Here is an 18,533-nt window from a genome sequence, read left to right on the forward strand (position 1 = left end):
TGCTTTGGTGCATGCAGTAAGGCAATCTTGCATGTCCAGTTCCTTTCCCTAACCCTCTTTCAAAGCTACTTTGGTAACTGATTCCTTGCTAAAGGGTTGAGCCGCACATCTAAAAAATAAATCAAGTAAAGGGCCACTTTAAATGCAAATGCAGCTCCATATCCACATCCTGGAGTTATGTGCAGTGTAATGGGCCCTCCAGTCATCCCAACTGTTAGTCTAGGGAAGGTTAGCCTGAATCCTCACAAATAACACAAGTACAATATATTGCATCGGGAACTGCATTTTGGAGAAGGCAAACTATCTGGCCTATGGGCCTTACGTGGTCCAGAACATGATAGTGGATGCTGAGCAGAAACTCAACTGAATGCCACAAGTGAGAGTGCAAATATCAAAAGTTGATGCCAACTCTCAGGAATGTGCGATGCCTCAATTTGATCTTTTTGAGACAGCACAGAATTGTACAGGCCAACTCTTCACAAGCAGATTCACACAGGTTTTCTTTTCAGTTGACTGGTACAGAATATATTCTTAAGCATTTCCTCCAAACCCCCTTATTAGGCAGGTCCTCACCACCAAGATCCAGAATTCCTGTCAACTAATACTCACAGTAAGAGCCTGGACTATTTAGAGAGATAATTTCACTTACTACAGTATGTCTTGCCAAGTGTGGGCACATAATGTTGCAACTGGGAGCAGGTCTGTTGTCCAAAAGTGATGGCTGAGTGTACCACCATGAGCTGACCTTACCCAACCACAAGAAGTGGTTTCTAATTCAGCTGTGCTTGGACACCTTTAATTGATGGCAGAGTGCCATTCCAAGCTGCACTCGGCTAGGGACTCTACCAAAAGCTCACACCAGTGTGGCAAAGATCTATAACTGAAATGGAAGCACTTCTGTAGTTGGTGCGCCATGGAAGGTCTTCAGCCTTTTCAGATAATGCTGCCCCTTCTATTTTACTAGTCAAATCAGAGTTAACTCTCATGCCTAAGACAAGGTGTACCTGGTTACCCTATACATGACAAAGCCTGGGTGCCTTCCCCTGCAGTCGCATAAGACCATCAAAGATTTTGATGGGCTTGTTGCATACTTTGACACCAGTTCACAAGATCCTTCTTTCCTGGCAATAGAACAACACTTTAACAACACTCATGGGGCATCAGTTTGAGCTGATGTATAAGACTTGACATCAAGCGCATCACCTGGAAGATGGCTTTTCTGGTGGTCATCACTTTGGCAAGAGGGGTGTAGGGAGATGCAGGCATTTGCGGCCAACTAGCTGAATACCCATTTCTCCAAAGACAGAGTGATGTTGTGTACTAGTCCCAAATTCCTGGCATACATTTCTCACTGACTTTCACCTCTGATGAGCCCATACTACTGGCCTTTTCAGCAATCAATCCTCTCCAATGGAGACAGCTTCTCATTGGCTGGATCTCAAGTGAACCTTGGACTATTATACTCACTATCATAAGGACTTTTGCATGAGTTGTTTGTGGCATGCAGCCCAGGCTGCTATTGAGAGTGATGAATGTGACTGCAGCAATGTTGGCATTGCTGCTCACAATAATACCTTTGCACAGCAGCATGGTCTGTTGCGACCCAGACTTTCACCAAGCATTGCTTGCTGGACATGTAGTCAAGGGAGGACAGGGAGGTCAATCAAGCAGTGCAGCAACATTGCTTTTAATAAGAGGAGCATTAATTTTCTGACCTTTATTCCTATTTGAAGATGCAAATTAACAAGGGGGGTGGTCCTGGGAGTCCCTCTGCCAGACATTAGTCCTGGTTGCAAGAGACTTACCCAGAGTCTTTAGCTCACTATCTTTCACAAAGAAGAAATATCCCAAACATATCAGTCTTTGTCCTGCTCTGGGGCAGTCCAGCACCAAAATGCTAGGCAATTCTTCTCTGAACAAGAGTACCAACAGCATCCCCAGGGCAGGACAAAGACTGATATGTTTGGGATATTTCTTCTCTGTGAAAGATAGTGAGCTAAAGACTCTGGGTCAGTCTCTTGTAACCAGGACTAAGGTCTGGCAGAGAGACTCCCAGGACCCCCCTTGTCAATTTGCATATTCAAGTAACTTTGGGTCTCCCCCTAAGTTACTAGGGGAATCCAGATGTGGACCCCTTGCTCACTATTCTTAGAGAGGCACAGCTCCTCCCTACTGATGAGGTCCAACCAGACCGAAACACGTGTCTGGGGATGCTGTTGGTACTCTTGTTCAGAGGAGAATTACCTAGCATTTCGGTGCTGGACTGCCCCAGGGCAGGACAAAGACTGATATGTTTGGGATATTTCTTCTCTGTGAAAGATAGTGAGCTAAAGACTCTGGGTAAGTCTCTCGTAACCAGGACTAATGTCTGGCAGAGAGACTCCCAGGACCCCCCTTGTCAATTTTCCTATTTGCAGAGGCATTTTACTGAATAGTGTTTTTATAATCTATTCAAACACTGCACATATTTGTACGCTGCCGAAGGAAAATGTTACTTACCTCTAACTATAACTCCCCAGTGTTGGTGTCTTATATAGATCCACATGTAAACCAGCCATCTATCCTTTCTCTGAGGCTAATGACTGTTTTTCAGGCATGCCATTGCTTCTAAAATATATGGGGTGTGGCCCAAGGACCGCCCATTTGACTGAGGGTCAAATGGCCTGAAATTAAGTGAATAGGTTGCATATAGTTATGCAGATTTCTTTTACTCCTAGTGAAGCCTGTAAATGGAGATTCCCAGTATGGCCATGCAGAATATTGAAAGCATGTGTATCTATGAAAGACACCGACGCTGGAGAACTATAGTTACATGTAGGTCACTTTTTCCTTTGTGCACCTCAAACAGCAGCTCTATATGGCTTTCTTCAACTGATCTCTTTGGACATCAGTCATATGTGACACTGTTCTCCTTACAAACTGAGACTAACACTCCATAAGTGATTGGGTCCAGGAAAGTCAAAAACATGGAACCTACCACTTTCTTTGTGTCTGCCTGTAGTATACCTTTTTCCGCCCGAGTTTGAATTTGGGGAGGGAAAGGCGATATGATTCAGTCAGTTCAGTAGCCAAACCTGGAACTCTCAGGGGGTTCTATGTACTGCATAAGGAATTGTCAAGGTGGAGGATCAGAGGTTGTTGCTTCTGCTACCTTAACAACAAATATCGATTCATGTAATTGACCCTACCAAGCTACCGATTGGCCAACAGTGAATCAAGAGTAACATCAATTAATCAATACTCATTTCCATTTCATAACATGCATTAATCTTGAAACAAATATTTTCCACCAATTCGATTGCAGTCTTTGAAATGCCATGGTATTGTGTGTATTGTCCATTTGGGTATCAAGAGTAGATCCGAGCTTACCTCAAGAAACTTGAACTGAGAAGTCCCTTGCAACTTGGAAGTTGAATTGTTAATTTCCTTGACATATTTTCTTACTGTGCCATCCTCTGCTTCAGTAGAGGAAGAAGGTGCAAAATGAAAGGGATTTTTAAGAACAATAATTACATACTATTGGTTAAAATGGGACCTATTGGTGGTCAGATGGGAGGTTGGAATGACTTAGTGCGTGAACATCTGCTGTGTTCTTGAATCTAGTTTCTTTTATGGTGATTTGGTACATCTGAATACGGTAGAAAGTACTGAACTAGACTAAACTGGGTGAAAATACACATGGACTTCTTTCATACCACCGCACATTTATTGATCTTTGACTTTGCTTCTTTTCTTTGCAGAGTTATTCGTGAGCTTGCAACTAAAGCTCTGAACAAGCTGACTCCAGGAGCTCCTGAATACATGACCAATAATGGTAAGACACTGGGTTAAAACCTGAGCGGGGACAGAACTTCATCTAAAATATTTACAAATGCAAGGGTATTTGGATTTTTTTGCCGATTTATAAAACCCAATTCGAATGGATTGTGTCCTCCCACGTATTCCTCATCTTTGATATTCAATATCCAGCTTCAGCTGCTTCGGAAAACATTTTCGGCAGAGGGCGTTGTGCGTCGATGGTGTCGACTCGATGTCCCTCAAGGGCCTCTGTCTCGAGGATGATGTCATCGAAGGCATATATAGCACGTGCAGCGCCCGTTGGCTTCAGTTATGTTTCTATGCGACAGCTTTAGCTTTGAGAAACGCAGCCTGCTTCTTCACTTTTGTGATGACTTTGTTATTTCGAGAAATCAAAATGTCTTCTTCATCGACACCGACAGCCCCGAAGACCGGGTTCAAAAAGTGTCTGGATTGTGAGTTGAAAATGTCTGACTGATCCTTATCGAATCTGTTTGCTGTGCCTCGGAGCGGACCATAACACCTCAGACTGCTCCAAGTGCCAGTCTTTGACTGGAAAGGCCTTGAAGGAACGTAAGGGGAAGTTGAAGGTAGGTCGAATCCCTAAATCTCCTACCCCGACCAAGAAACCTTCGACTGACGAGTCGAGAGGCGAAACTCTGGGCAAGCGGTCGAGATCGAGGAGTGGCTCCCACCCCTCTTCTTCGTCCTCGAAGAAGTCAAAGGGAAGGCACCGTAGGTCCCCTTCGTCGACTTTGTCTTCGGACGCTTCCCCCAAGAGGGATTCATGTAAAACCAAAATGTCCACTCTGGCCGAGTGGGAGGTCTTCCGAGCAGAGATGATGAGAATATTTATAAACAAAAGCCTCCAAGCCATGCTCCTACCACGCCTTCGAAAGAAGCCAGGAAGGAAAGGGCTCAACCTAAATCCTGTGCGCCCTCGAGCCTGAGACAAAGGCCCGATCTGCATCGAGGGCCGCTGAGGCCTCGATCCAATCAAGTTTCATCGAGCCGGAAGCATAAGTTGATGTTGTCGACGCCATTGGCACCTTCGACGCCAGCCAAATCCTCGACATCGATGCCAAAAGGCATCAACGCCTACTGCGCCATCATTGCAAGCTGCACCATTGGTGCCGAGAGCGCCAATGAAGAAAGTTTTAATTACTCTTTCAGCGTGGAACCCATTATTTGAAAAGAAATCCCTAATTCCTGAGAAAACATATGTACCACTACCCAGGAAAGACTTTTTTAAGTCTCTTTCTTCCATTTATGAAGAGAATGAGCAGTCAGATTAAGAGGCTCAATGTGGCCTCCAATTTGGTATACCAAATGTACCTGAGAGGCGTCAATGTTGAGGGATCTCTATGACAACCTACAGACTACAAGTGTGGTGGATACCTCACCTGAGTTGGAGTTTGAGAGACCAGAGGCTGGGGAGCGTGCAGATGCATCCTACAGACAACTCATGTCTTAGGTAGTGGACTACATGGGGTGGAGTAGACCTCCATTGCCATTCGAACAAGATGATCTAACGGACATCTTCGATAAGGGTCCTCCGTCAGATCCCATATTACCATTTTGTGTTGCTTTGCAGAAAAGGGTGGCGACGAATTGGGAAACACCGGAAACCAGTCCGGCTGTAAATAAGAACTTAACCACGAAGTACTGACCTTCCAGTAGTGACCCGAACTACCTGTCGAAGCACCACACTCCGGAGAGTCTGGTGGTGCAGGCAGCTACTGCAACATCTAAGCAAGCGGCTTACCCTACCATTCCTCCAGTCGGGACGACAAACTAGTAGATGGATGGGCAAAGAAGGTATTTTCCGCAGGGAGTATGGCACTGAAATCTGCCAACTCCACAAGTGCCCTCGCAAAATTTACGTTCACTCTATGGGACTGCATTTCCATGGCAGCAGAGCACATTCCAGAGGGAAATGAAAAAGACGGGTTCTTAGACATAGTTAGAGACGGCAAAGAAGCCTTGTGCGAGTCTCTTCAGTCAGGTTTGTATTCTGCTGATAGCATCAGTAGAGCCATGGCTACCAGCACCGTTATGTCCAGGTTTGGGTGGCTGCGGAAGTCGGGTTTTGCACCAGATGTGCAGTCCAGACTTCTCGACATGCCTTTTGACGGGTCTCCCCTTTTTGGTAACAAGGCTGACAAGAGTCTTGAGAAGTTGTAACCTCGAAGGCGGCAGCCAAATCTTTAGGTGCTGCTATTAGGCAACCTCAGCCTTTTTGACTTGGTGGACAACCTTGGAGGGGTAGATCTTTTCACTCCTACCCCTCAGTTGGAAGGGCGAGAGTGGCCAGTCAAAGGGGACAAAGAAGATTTCCTTGTGGTGGATGAGGAAGGGATGCAAAGCCAGCTCCAGCAGAGGCTTCATTACCATCTGCCACTCCATCAGCTGCCTCAAAACCTCTCTGAGGTCTTGAGCACAGTTCACCAGAGGGGGGCAGACTGACTCAGCATCTATAAGAATGACGAGACATTACTTCAGATGCTTGGGCCTTGGAAACCATAGCCCACGGTTACTGCCTTCCTTTTATTCAGAGACCTCAGAACAATCCACCGGGGAACAACTCCGAGGATTCCAGATCCACTCATTGTGCAGGAGATTTTTAACCCTACTAGAGAAATGCGCTATAGAACCAGTGCCTGTAGCGGAGAGGGACAAAGGTTGGTATCCCCCTTATTTCCTAATACCCAAGAAGGACAGAGGACTGAGATCCATCTTGGACATGAGATACTTGAAAAAGTTCCTCAGGAAGGACAAGTTGAATATGGTCACACTTTTCTCAGGCCCTTCAACTCCAGGATTGGTTGGTGCCAATCCATCTCAAGCACAGAAAATACCTAAGGTTCGCAGTTGGCGGTTCGCATTATCAATTTCAAGTTCTGCCATTCGGGCTGACCTCCGCCCAGGGGTTTTCACCAAACTGATGGTGGGAGTGGCAGCGAGTCTCAGGAGAGGAGGCAGGGGTTCACGTCTACCCATACCTGGACAATTGGCTGATCAGGGCACGTTCTCCCGAACAAGTCTTGTATCATCTCAACGTCACCTGCCACTCACTTCACAGACTGGGCTTCTCCCTCAATTACAGGAAATCCTATATGACACCTTATCAGAAACTCCAGAGTTCCCTTCAATGGGCTCTAAGAACTCATTGGTCCCAGTTATCAGGAAAGATGTCGGACCTACTTCAGGTTCCAAGTAGGGTCGCACAGGATCTTCTGTGGTGGGCCTGCAAGGACAACATTCTGAAGGGAGAACAACTTTGGCAACCATGGCCGGAGATAACGGTAGTAATGGACGCCTCACACACGGGGTGGGGAGCCCACACCAATGATCTGACAGTCAACGGTCATTGGTCTCCATCGGAGTGCAAACAACATATCAATCTTTTAGAGCTGAGGGCAATCAGACTAGCGCTGAAGGCCTTCCTGTCCTCTGTATAGGGAAAGAATGTCCTGATAATGAAACACATTGGCCATGTATTAACTCAACAAGTGAGGAGGTGTAGGGTCACTACCAGTGTGCAGAGATGCAATGCAGCTCTTGTACTGGGCAATACAAGAAGGAATCTCCCTATCAGCAGTACACCTCGCCGGAGAGGGGAACACGGTGGCAGATTCTCTGAGCAGGCAGAGCAAGTTTCCCACGAGTGGGCCACTATCTTAAGAAGTCCTTCAAGAGATATTCACCCTTTGGGGTACTCCTCAATAGGATCTGTTCGACTGGTGTCAACCGAAAGTGCGAACAGTACTGCTCCAGGGAATTTCCTTCAAGAGGAGCTCTAGGAGACACGTTTGTGGTGGACTGGGAGTTTCCACTCCTGTACGCCTTTCCTCCATTCCCCGTCATTGCTCAAGTAATCAGGAGGTTGAGAAAGTTCAGGAAATACATGTTTTTAATTGTCCCAGATTGGACCAGGAGGACGTGGTACCCGGACCTTCTGGACATGTCCATCTGTCCTCTAATATGTCTTCCACAAAGAGAGGACCTTCTCTTGCGAGAGAAGGGTCGGGTTCTCCATCCAGAGGTCAAGACACTAAACCTTCACGCTTGGTTTCTGAAAGGTTGAGATACAAGGATTGGGGCCTCCTGGATGACGTAATGGAGATGTTTCTTTCAGCCAGAAGGCCAGCAACAAAGTCTTTGTACCGTTGCCGTTGGAATACATTCTGCAACTGGTGCAGAGAAAAGAATGTAGATCCTTTTCTATGTAAAACACTGGATGTTTTATCTTTTCTGCTACCTTTAGCCAATCTGGGGCTCCAGATTGGCAGTATTAAAGGCTATTTGGCGGCACTGTCCATATTTAAGTGCTCGTCGGAGGAATGTACATTCTTCAAAATTCTACTGGTGACACAATTTCTAAAGGGGTTCACCAACTTGTTCCCCCCCCCATCTCCGTTCCAGGTTCCAATTTGGGATCTTAATCTGGTTCTAAAATGTCTAATGTGTGCACCTTTTGAACCTTTACACTCATGTCCCTTAAGGTTGTTAACCTTTAAGACCATTCTATTGGTAGCTCAAACATCAGCCCATAGAGTGACCAAGTTCCAGGCACTTTCATCCAAGCCGCACTTTACTATCTTCCACAAGGATAGGGTTGTTCTAAGGGTTAAACCTTCATTTTTACCCAAAATCATTTCTGATTTCTATATAGGACAAAAAATAGTTTTGCCTTGTTTCTATCCCCCGGCCCCCATCCTAGCAAAGAGGAGAGATTACATAGGTCGGACCCTCGTAGAGCTTTAAGCTTTTATATATCTAAATGTCAAAACTCTGTATTGATGATCAGCTGTTCATTGGCTATACGGGCCACAAACTGGGTCAGGCTGTCTCTAAGCAGACCTTGTCCAGATGGATCATTCTGGCCATTTCAGAATGCTGCATGTTGGCAGGGAAGGATCCTCCAGAAGGATTAAGGGCCCATTCCACCAGGGTCATGGCTACCTCTATAGCCCAGGAAAGGGGGGTCCCAATAAAAAATATTTGTGAAGCGGCAACGTGGCCTACCATCCACACATTCACAAAGCATTACTGCCTTGAATCTTCCCTTGGTCAGGATGGTAGCTTTGGTAAAGCAGTCCTGCACCCGGTTCTTGAGAACAATTAGAATACAAAATCTATTCCCTGCACTAAATCAAATACTACTTTGGGAGTCTATCAAAGAGGAGGAATACGTGGGAGGACACAATCCATTCGAAGAACAAGTTACTTACCCCTGGTAACGTTCTTTCTACTGGATATTCCTCCCACATATTTATTTATTTATTCGCATTTGTTTAGCGCACATGCAGCCCAGGGGGCATCGTGGCGCTTGTTACAGATGTGATTTGTTGTACATACATTGAAGTCATTAATTAGTTGCAGGAGAAGATTGCAGCTATGAGAAATGGCTAGTTGTGCATACATTGAAATCGTTACTTAGTTGCAAGAGAACGAGAAATAGCTTACTTAGTTGCAAGAGAACGAGAAATAGCTACAGGAGAGGAAAAGAGGAGAGGGGATAGATGAGGAGAGCGTAGCGAACTAGAAGAAGAGGAATTAGTTAAACAAGGTGGTTTTCAGCTGTTTTCGGAAGGCAATGAGAGAAGTTTCTGCTCTGAGCGTGCTAGGTAGAGCGTTCCATAGCTTAGGGGCAATGTAAGGGAAGCTTATTCCCCCTGCTCTAGCTCGTTTGATGCGTGGGACCCTGAGCTGGTTGAAGTGGCATTGCCTAGTTGGTCTGGAGGAGCGAGATCTGACTAGGGTGTCAGACAGGTATGAGGGTGCAGATAGGTTGATACATTTGTGCGCAGTGGTAAGAATTTTAAATGTAATGCGATCTTTGACAGGTAGCCAGTGTGCTGCCTTTTTGGCTTGTGCAATGTGGTCCCTTTTTGGTATATTGAGAGCTGCTCTTAGAGCATTATTTTGTGTTGTTTGGAGTTTAATGAGATTGGAATTGGAGGTGCCAGCCAGTATCGCATTACAATAATCTAGTTTGGTTCCAATGGTGGCTCTGGCGATAGAGAGGCAATTATCTTTGGTTAGGAAAGGTTTGATGGCATTGATGAGCTTAGTGCTCAAAGCGGAGGCAGAAACAATGGAGTTGACTTGTTTGTCCATGGAGAGTGAGGCGTCAATGTGTACTCCTAGTGTTTTTACAGAAGGTAGAACTGGGATGATGCAATTGTCTATGGAGAAGTTGGAGTAGAGTCGGTCGAGGTTATTGAGGGTGGATTTTTGACCAAGGATGAGAATTTCGGTCTTGTCTCCGTTAAGACATAAGCCGTTTGTGGCCATCCAAGCTTGGATGGTGGCGTATATGTTCTGGAGGGTGGCTGCGTCCTGATGGTAGAGTCCTGTGAGCGGGAGGAGTACTTGGGTATCGTCGGCGTAATTGGTGTATGTGATCCCAAGTGCATCCAGTTTAGCAAAGAGAGGTTTGGTAAACAAGTTATAGAGGGTAGGCGCCGTGCATGAGCCCTGCGGGACTCCATGCTTGATGGTAGTAGGCTCTGCATTAGCTATATTGGAGAACACTTTCATTACTCTTCCTTCGAGGAAGGAGGTGATCCAGTTTGTGGCTTATATGGAGAAATGTGTGGCCTGGGTGAGATGGTTCGTGAGGATGGCATGATCAACTAGATCAAATGCCGCCGAGAGGTCTAGGAGGAGCAGAAGGGCCAATTTCCCTTTGTCTAGTATTAGGGTAATTTGGTTCTTCAGATCTAGTAGGGCGGTTTCAGTGCCATGACCTTTGCGAAATCCGGACTGACTTTTACCTAGGACAGAGTTGTTTTCCAGGTAGGACTGTATCTGCATGTGTGCCGCTTTATCTAAGATTTTCAGAAGAAATGGGACCGTTGTGATGGGTCGGTAATTGTTAGGTTGGGCAGGATCCAGGGTTGGTTTCTTTAAGAGCGGACGCACCCAAGCCTATTTAAGGCTGTCAGGGACTATGCCCGTCTTGAATGAGGCGTTGATGAATGCTGTGATGATCGGTGTGAGGGGTGCTGCGCATTCTTTAATGATGTTAGGGGGGCATATATCGCCTTTGCATTGAGATGGTTTAAACATCTGCTTCGCTGATTGGAGAAAAATTAAATTTGGAGGCGTGCTGGTCGTTAGCGGTATTGGCGACGCCCTCCCAGCCTACCCCGCAGTAGAATTTCCCATGCTGTTGCAGCTTTTGTTCCTTCAAGGCTGAGTACGGTCATTCCCGTGGTTATGCAGGTATTTCTGTTGTAAGGGAAACAGAACTGAAGCCAATGGGGCTGCACATGCTATATAGGCCTTTGATGACATCATCCTCGAGACGGAAGCTGGTTATTGAATATCAAAGATGAGGAATACGTGGGAGGAACATCCAGTCGAAAGAACGTTACCAGGGATAAGTAACTTGTTCTTCTTTAATATTTGTATATTGCTAACCGAATGGCTTTTATTACTCAGTGTCTTCATATAGGGAATGCATACAGGCGGGCTAGGTTTTGCCTCGCAAATGAAAAGTTGCAATCTTCCCAGGAGGTGCAGAAAAGTTGTTGACATTTTGTTAATTCAGTTTATGTTGGCTTAAAGATATGCTGCAAGTCTAATAAAACACAGCTTTTTATGGTAAAGGTTTTGATTTTCTAAAATATATTTCAGGTTAAATAATACTCTGTGTGTGTTAGTGTTACTTTCCTTGTGGGGACTTGGGTATGAAAACATGCACACGCTATGGTGGATTGATTTCACTGTGGTGACCTAAAGTCCCCACATGGTAATGACTTAAAACAACTTAAAAGACATCTGTGCCAATTTGTATAACTTTTGAAAAATTGTCTTGTGGGGACCTGTAATTATTTTTGTGTGTTCTTTTTCTCAGCTCTGCCCCAGTAGGCTTCATGTGGTATTGCAGTTATCAACACACTGACAGGAATTTGAACAAACTTCATAAATCGGATGCCCTACGTGCTTAGGCAGTAGACCGCAGATTCACGGGAACCATTTATACACACATTCAGTTGTGTTTGTAATGGCTTGAACCCTTTGCTCTTTGCGTTTAAATGTAAAATAATTAAATTAAGCTGTGTTATGTGCATTTTGTGAGTTCGCAAAATTGTATATAATCACTACTCAATGTAAGTCTTCCCTCATTGCACAACACACTTCCAGATTCAGTTTAAGTATTGGCTACTTTTGTAACAAACCAAACAAAACGTGACTTACTTTAGGTCCTTATTTTTCTGTGATTTTGTTGACGTCCCCACAGGGGTGGTGTGTGATTATATTGAATTCCACACTGTGAAGACAACATATTGTGTGCACTGATGCCATCTTGTCTATAGTCTGATATGTGAATTAATTGAATATTGGCTTAACATGTTGTCTGATTATACAGAACTGTTCACAGGGTTGATGTTTAATTGATACTAATTTGGTTTCATTACAAGTTTGGCAGTAAGGGGGGAAAAGTGGCAGTAACGGAATTGCTTCCATTTTGACCAATCTGTTGATATAAGGGTTATTGAAAATGGACACTAATTCCTCCAGTGGAATTAACCCGAAAGAAATTTGCACCAGAGGAATAAACAATGAAAACCAGTGATAATAGCCCCTGGCCTAAATCCGTCGGTGGAATTAGCGGCGGAAACTAAAATGCTAATTCCATCGTATCTTCAGGTCAAAATACTGGACGAAACACCGCCAAAAATAGTAGCCAGTTTAACCAAAAACATAGTGCAGTTGCCTCCACCTAAAAGGTGAGGGTAAATGCATTCAGGTGATGCAAATTAAGCCACAGGTGCACCCAATTGGCTATGAAAGGATATGGGAGGCCCACAACTTCCCCAAACACACTTTCCAACACTATGCAGTTACCAGGAGTAGCAAACCTTAAGCTGTACATTGAGCTGAAGAGGCAACAGCAGTAGTAAACCTTAAGCTGTACATTGAGCTGAAGAGGCATGCAAAGATGCATCACAGAGTACAACCAACAACCAACCATTCCCTGGGTCAGGCAATTTCCCTGGGCACTACCTGATGTGCAACTGATAATATAGTGCCTTATCAGAGCGACTTTAGCTGAGCTACTCTCCCTGATACAGGCAAATCTTCAAAGAATGATCAACGCAAGAACAGCCATCCCACCATTGCTGAAACCTTTGTCTGTGCCGTACGTTTATGCCACAGGCACCTTCCAGCACATTATGGCCTTGCAGCATGGCATGTTGAAACTCATGTTTTCAATTTTGTTGAACCAGGTGCTGGACTCGCTCATGCTCTCAACAAAACAGAGGTACTGGTATGTTTAGGGGTTAGCCAGTGTGAAGTGTAAATGAATTAGAAATATTGCACCTGGTCTCAACCCACATAACCTTAATGGTTATCAATTTGCATGCAAAAATACATATTAGAACACTCCTAGAGAATTAAACAGATATTTACAGAGATTGATGTAAACAAGGAAAGAAATATTTAATATCATAAAAAATTAAGTACATATAGTAAAAACCAACGTGGAAAAACATGTGTAATCAAGAAAACGAACATTCATTTCCCATTTATCAATTTGGTATGAGAGCTTTGAAACAATCTAAGAAAATTGAAATTGGTACATCAAGGAAAGAACATAAATGAAAAGCAATTACAATATTGACAAAAAGCCAGTTATGTATCACTGGAATACTGGTTGAATCACAGAAAAACACAGAAGTACAAAGTAATGAGTACAATTAAAACGCTACAGGGGGAATAAAAAAACATATAGAATGTAGGTGTTTAACCTAGATGGCATGTTTCCATCAATGGATCATGTCACGTGAGCAGGATGGTCCTGGTGGTCCACAAATGACGCTGTGAAGGACCTTGTTTTCCCCTCTGATAGAAGAAAGCGTTTCGGCGGAACAAAATTGGTGAAGAAATGTTTTATCATGTAAACAGAATCTACTCCGCCTTCATCAGGGCAATAATTAGCAGGACCCTGTATGGGTGGAAAAGGGGAGACAGAAAAAAACATTCGGTTAAAAAAAAAAAAACAAATAAGGGGAATGAGTCACCAGGAAGTACATCTCTACAAAATTTATAATGCATGCAAAAGTAGAAACTAATCAAGAAAGGCAGACATCGATCCTGGACGAGTCTGAGATGTATCTCATGGCCACATGCGTACAAAGCCCCTTGTAGAGAGGGAAGTCTCGGAAAAAGTTCCGATGGAACTCCCCCCGAATTAGGGGCAGGAGGAGTAGATTGTGGCATTGGGTCCCCTTTGGAAGAGCAGTGCAGGAATCCCTGGTGGGTACCCGCCGGTCTGCATACCAAGGTCCAATACGGTGTGGTGAGGCAGGCTGGAGTGGTAAGGAATCGCTTACCTTGGATGGGTGGGAATGAACAGAGCCGTAGTGGGCTAAGTAGAGGTTGCTTGTAACTGAGGCAGGGGACCGGGAGGGTCTGCTGTGCAATGCTAGTTGGTCCCTCGGTCGTCACTACTGGACGGGGCCCACAGGACCTGAGGATTGGAAGCAATGATTAAAATTCAATTGGTAAAATGTGAGGAGCCGATAGAATATGCTGGAAAAGAGCTCATCAGTGCAAGGAAATTACCTGAGTAATGTCTTCTCAGGAAAGAAATTGAAGAAATGAAGGAGTGGATGTCGCCAGGTGTTCGATCACTGGAGACGTCTGTGTCCACTTCGAATTGTTGGCGGGTGAAATACCCGTTTGGTATTACGACACTGTTCCAAAGCGCGATACTGCCTAGGAAAATGACCTACAGAAAGGAGCAGACTTAGTTACTAGAAACATCTACAAAGTGTCGTATTTGATGAAGGCCAAATGGCAAACCCCTCGCTCATGCAGCATGCAACCTTGCACATCTCCCTGTCCACCACCCCAGCACATGTAAATGCCCATCATCAGTACAACACTGGTCACATAGGTGGTACCCTAGGCATTGGAAGAGGTATACTGTAACAGGGAACAACAACATTGCCTTAACATACAAGTGACCTGTGATGCAGCCCTCAATGTGACCCATTTCTGTGCCCGCTTCCCCAAGTTTCACCCATGATTCCATGGTCTTGTGCAACTGTACACTACCAGCATATATGCTGAACCAACAAAGGCAACAGACCTTGATCCCGGGAAAATTAAATCAACATCAAACACCCAGGTTTCACAAGTTCAAAGGGTAGGACCGATGAGGGGGTGGGGTTTCACCTATGTGATTGTAGTGTAATGCAAGCCATCTCACAGCCCTGTTCTAGAAGGACCGGACTACTTATCCAACACTGTTAGGGAGAATTGTCATTTTATGGCTAATTTCTCTCACTTGGTGAGTGCCCCAGCAGCTTTGCTGGACTTCTGGAGTTTATTTTTTCCCTTGGTAAGAGTGTGAGCTTTTCCCCCACTCTTACCCATGTTTTGCCATGTGTCTTTTACCTGTTTTCTTGTGATTGTGAACTCTGGAGTACCCCACTTCAGTAGTCTGCTTCTTTTGTTTGTTACTCAGCACCTTCAGTGCAGTGACACAGGGTTGTCTTTTAGACTTCCGACTGACTCCATTTCTGAGGCTGACTACAGTCCCCCAGAAAAGGGTAAAGTTGCCATTAACTTTACTTAGTCAATTTACCACAGATCCAGTACACCCCATCTTAGATGGAGTACTGGAAAGGGTTAATCCGTATCCCTTTTTATCTGTACCTACTAGAGCATTGTTTCGCTCTTTTAACATTTAAACTTGGCTGGTGGCAGTGGTATCTACCCTAACTTTTCTACCGCGATTATACTATATAAACATGGTATTGTTTTAGGCTATTATATTAGCCTCGAACTTAAACCCGTTTGACCAAATACTTTTTCTTTTGGCTCCGGTCAGATTTATTCCCCATTTCTTTTTGTTAAGGTCCTTCTTGTGTTTTACTTTGCCTGGCAAACCAGGTTTGCCTTCTTTGTTCACCGTCTTTTGGTGGGCTTCTGCTCAGAAGCCCTCCTACAGACGCCTGGGTGTCTAGGTGGGCTGAATGTGAGGGAGGGGTGTAGTCACCCCCTGCACAGGGTATCCTAGGCAACCCAAGTCGCACTTTGCCATGATTGGCTGAGGTGGTTGTCTGGGCTGGACAACCTCCCTGCTGCGTGATTGACAACCAGGCTGTGTGAATGGGGGATTTTCTCATAAAAGGCAGGTCTCTTGGGCTAGAAGTCAGTCGCCACTGGAACTACAAGGAACCGAAGAGAAGCGGAGAAGAAGACTGCTGCTGCAACTACCCCATCCCGGTGAAGCCCTGCTGCAGTCCTGAGCTATCTACCCTTCGACCAGAGAAGATCCAGTCCGGAGTCGTCTTCCCTTGAGCTTGGGGGGGATAACCAGCTCATCTTACACAGCCAGAGGATCCTCTTCTTGGTCGAAATCACTGCACACTGCTGTAGTGGTCCGGATAGCCATCTGAAGAGCCTCTCCTGTTTTTAAGGAGCGCACCTTTTATTCACCGTCGCTGCTGCCGGCTTCATCCCTGTGTGGTGCAGACCCCTCCAGACATCCTCCTTCACATCGAAGCTCCAGGAACCGTGGGTCTGCAGGAAACCAACAGGAACAACTGCCAGGGCACCAGCTTCTCCATTGAATAAGGTACGGTGTTCTGCTTGAGGAATTAGGGTGAATCCCTTTTCTTCATCTCCAATGCTTGCCCTTGTCTTCTCTCCTTATAACTTTTGCTTCCTCTGTTGACAATATCGAAGTACTCCTGGCAACGTTGAATCTTGAACTTTCCGACTGTGTGATCCTCGACAACAGGAACCCGGTTCCACTTGACACTGGCTCCGGCCTATTGACTCTTGAATTTCTGTCTGAGTGTGCTCTGATTCTGGCTGCCTTGACAAAAGTATTGCCTATGATTTCTGCCCCCAACTCTCTCTGGTTAACTCAGGTGCTAAGTGTGTTTTTGCCCCGGTAACAATTCTTGCTGCAGATACGCATTTCTTTAATAAGACTGAACTGTCATTACTGTCAAAAAGTGATCGCAAGTGTATTCCCGGTAACGTCTTTTGTTTCACAACACTGGTCTGTTAAAACATAGGGTACTTACCTTGAGTTAGAGTGTACTAAGGTGAATTGGTTGGTTGTAGTATATTTTACGTGTGGTTTTGAATTAATAGAAGTGTTGTGTTTATAACAAATGGTTTAAAAATAAATGTACTTATATTTTTTATCTGAAACCTTGAGTCAGTGTTTGCTTGAGTCACAGTAATTGTGGTCCCTTTGTGTAATCTCTGCTACTGCTCATATACTCTTAAGATAGCCTGGCTGCTCCACTACTGCTACCACTTTAACATAGTAGTACAGGCTTGTACCAAAGGTAAAACTTGTATTGCCACCTGTAGTCTTAATTGTGCGTAGTGGTCCCTAAGGGCACTGCACAGGATTCTGGCTAACAAACACATAAGAAGCACTCCCCCACTGGACAAAGCCCTGCACAACGACATCTGGGCATGGGCATAGCTCTCAACTCACCCGCTTTTGGCGGGTGTCACCCGCCTTGCAAAGGGCTGACTCACCCGCCAGGCCTCCTGCACGCCCATTCATTCCAATGGGCGTCTCACCCGCCAGAAACAAAATCGAGTGATTTCACCCGCCTTTGCAAGACAAATGGTTGAGAGCTATGCATGGAAGGAATGCAAAAATCCAATCTGGGCATGAAAGGAATGCAAAAACCCAAATTAACAAAGGCTGAACTACAAATCCCCCAATGTATAGGAAATCCATACCTAATCAGGAGACAAAACAGTTCTTCAGTGTAAGATGACAGACGCAACACTGACAAGCAGAGATGGCACAAAAGGTGCACCATATGAATACCTTTTCTCAATAGCAGGATCACTATCACAAAGTGCACAAGATTATCAGAAAGCATATCAAGGCACATGCATGAGTGTACAGTATTGAAGATCCAAAGATAACATGTCCACTTATAGCGTTTGTCTGTTACATCTGGTGGAAATGGGTTAATCCCCTAATGACATTAACAATTTCCCTCCTCAGTCCATGAGGCATTGCATGATCCAGGGAGAGCGAGAAATGATGCAACAATTGTGCCATTCGTACATTAACTGACATATTGATGATCATGCCATGACTACATGTTCAAAACCAAACTAAAAGCCTACCGCCTTTTCTTAGTTACCCTCCTAACCTACCTTTCATCTTCCTGCTAGCCAATAATTTCCCCTCACCTCTAACCTGCTTCTGTCACTCACTTCCTCTGTCTCCACTCTAGCACTTCACCCATCATGGTCACATCCCAAGCACAGTTGGCCGTACCACCTACATGTACTTAAAAATGTCCTATGTCGGTTGTCCTTAATCTATTTATATTGTAAGGGTGCCAGTAGTAAAACTCTGACAAAGAGAGGTCATAGTGGTTGGCATAAACTATTATTATATTACGAAAATTAAAAGAAAAGCCTATTTTACCCTTACACTTAGAGGGGTTTCCATGCCTCAACCAAAAAAAAAAAACCAATGTCACTGTCAGGTTGTCGAAAGCATAAAGTCTCAATTATTATTATTATTATTATTATTATTATTATTATTATTATTATTATTATTATTGTAGTTGTATTTTAGTTCTTAGAACTTTAACAACTGTAACATTATATAAAATATTTACATACATCATTACTGTTCACGTTCAAAAGTACATGAATACAAATTTTGCTGATTTCCTAAATATTCATTACACAAGTCAAATTCAATACAT

The 18,533-nt window shown here is 44.6% G+C and overlaps 1 protein-coding gene across 4 annotated transcripts in view; it reads left to right on the top strand.

Moving 5' to 3' along the window:
* TBCD (tubulin folding cofactor D) overlaps positions 1–18,533 on the top strand; it is a 2,839,019-nt gene that overhangs the window by 2,065,077 nt on the left and 755,409 nt on the right. For all 4 annotated transcript variants that reach the window (XM_069654539.1, XM_069654542.1, XM_069654540.1 and 1 more), the window contains exon 21: positions 3,741–3,814. In XM_069654539.1, coding sequence (XP_069510640.1) covers positions 3,741–3,814 — 74 coding nt within the window. The remainder of the gene's footprint in view (positions 1–3,740; positions 3,815–18,533) is intronic.

This window comes from Ambystoma mexicanum, chromosome 3q (assembly GCF_040938575.1).
Source record: "Ambystoma mexicanum isolate Mex_15411 chromosome 3q, UKY_AmexF1_1, whole genome shotgun sequence".
NCBI lineage: Eukaryota > Metazoa > Chordata > Amphibia > Caudata > Ambystomatidae > Ambystoma > Ambystoma mexicanum.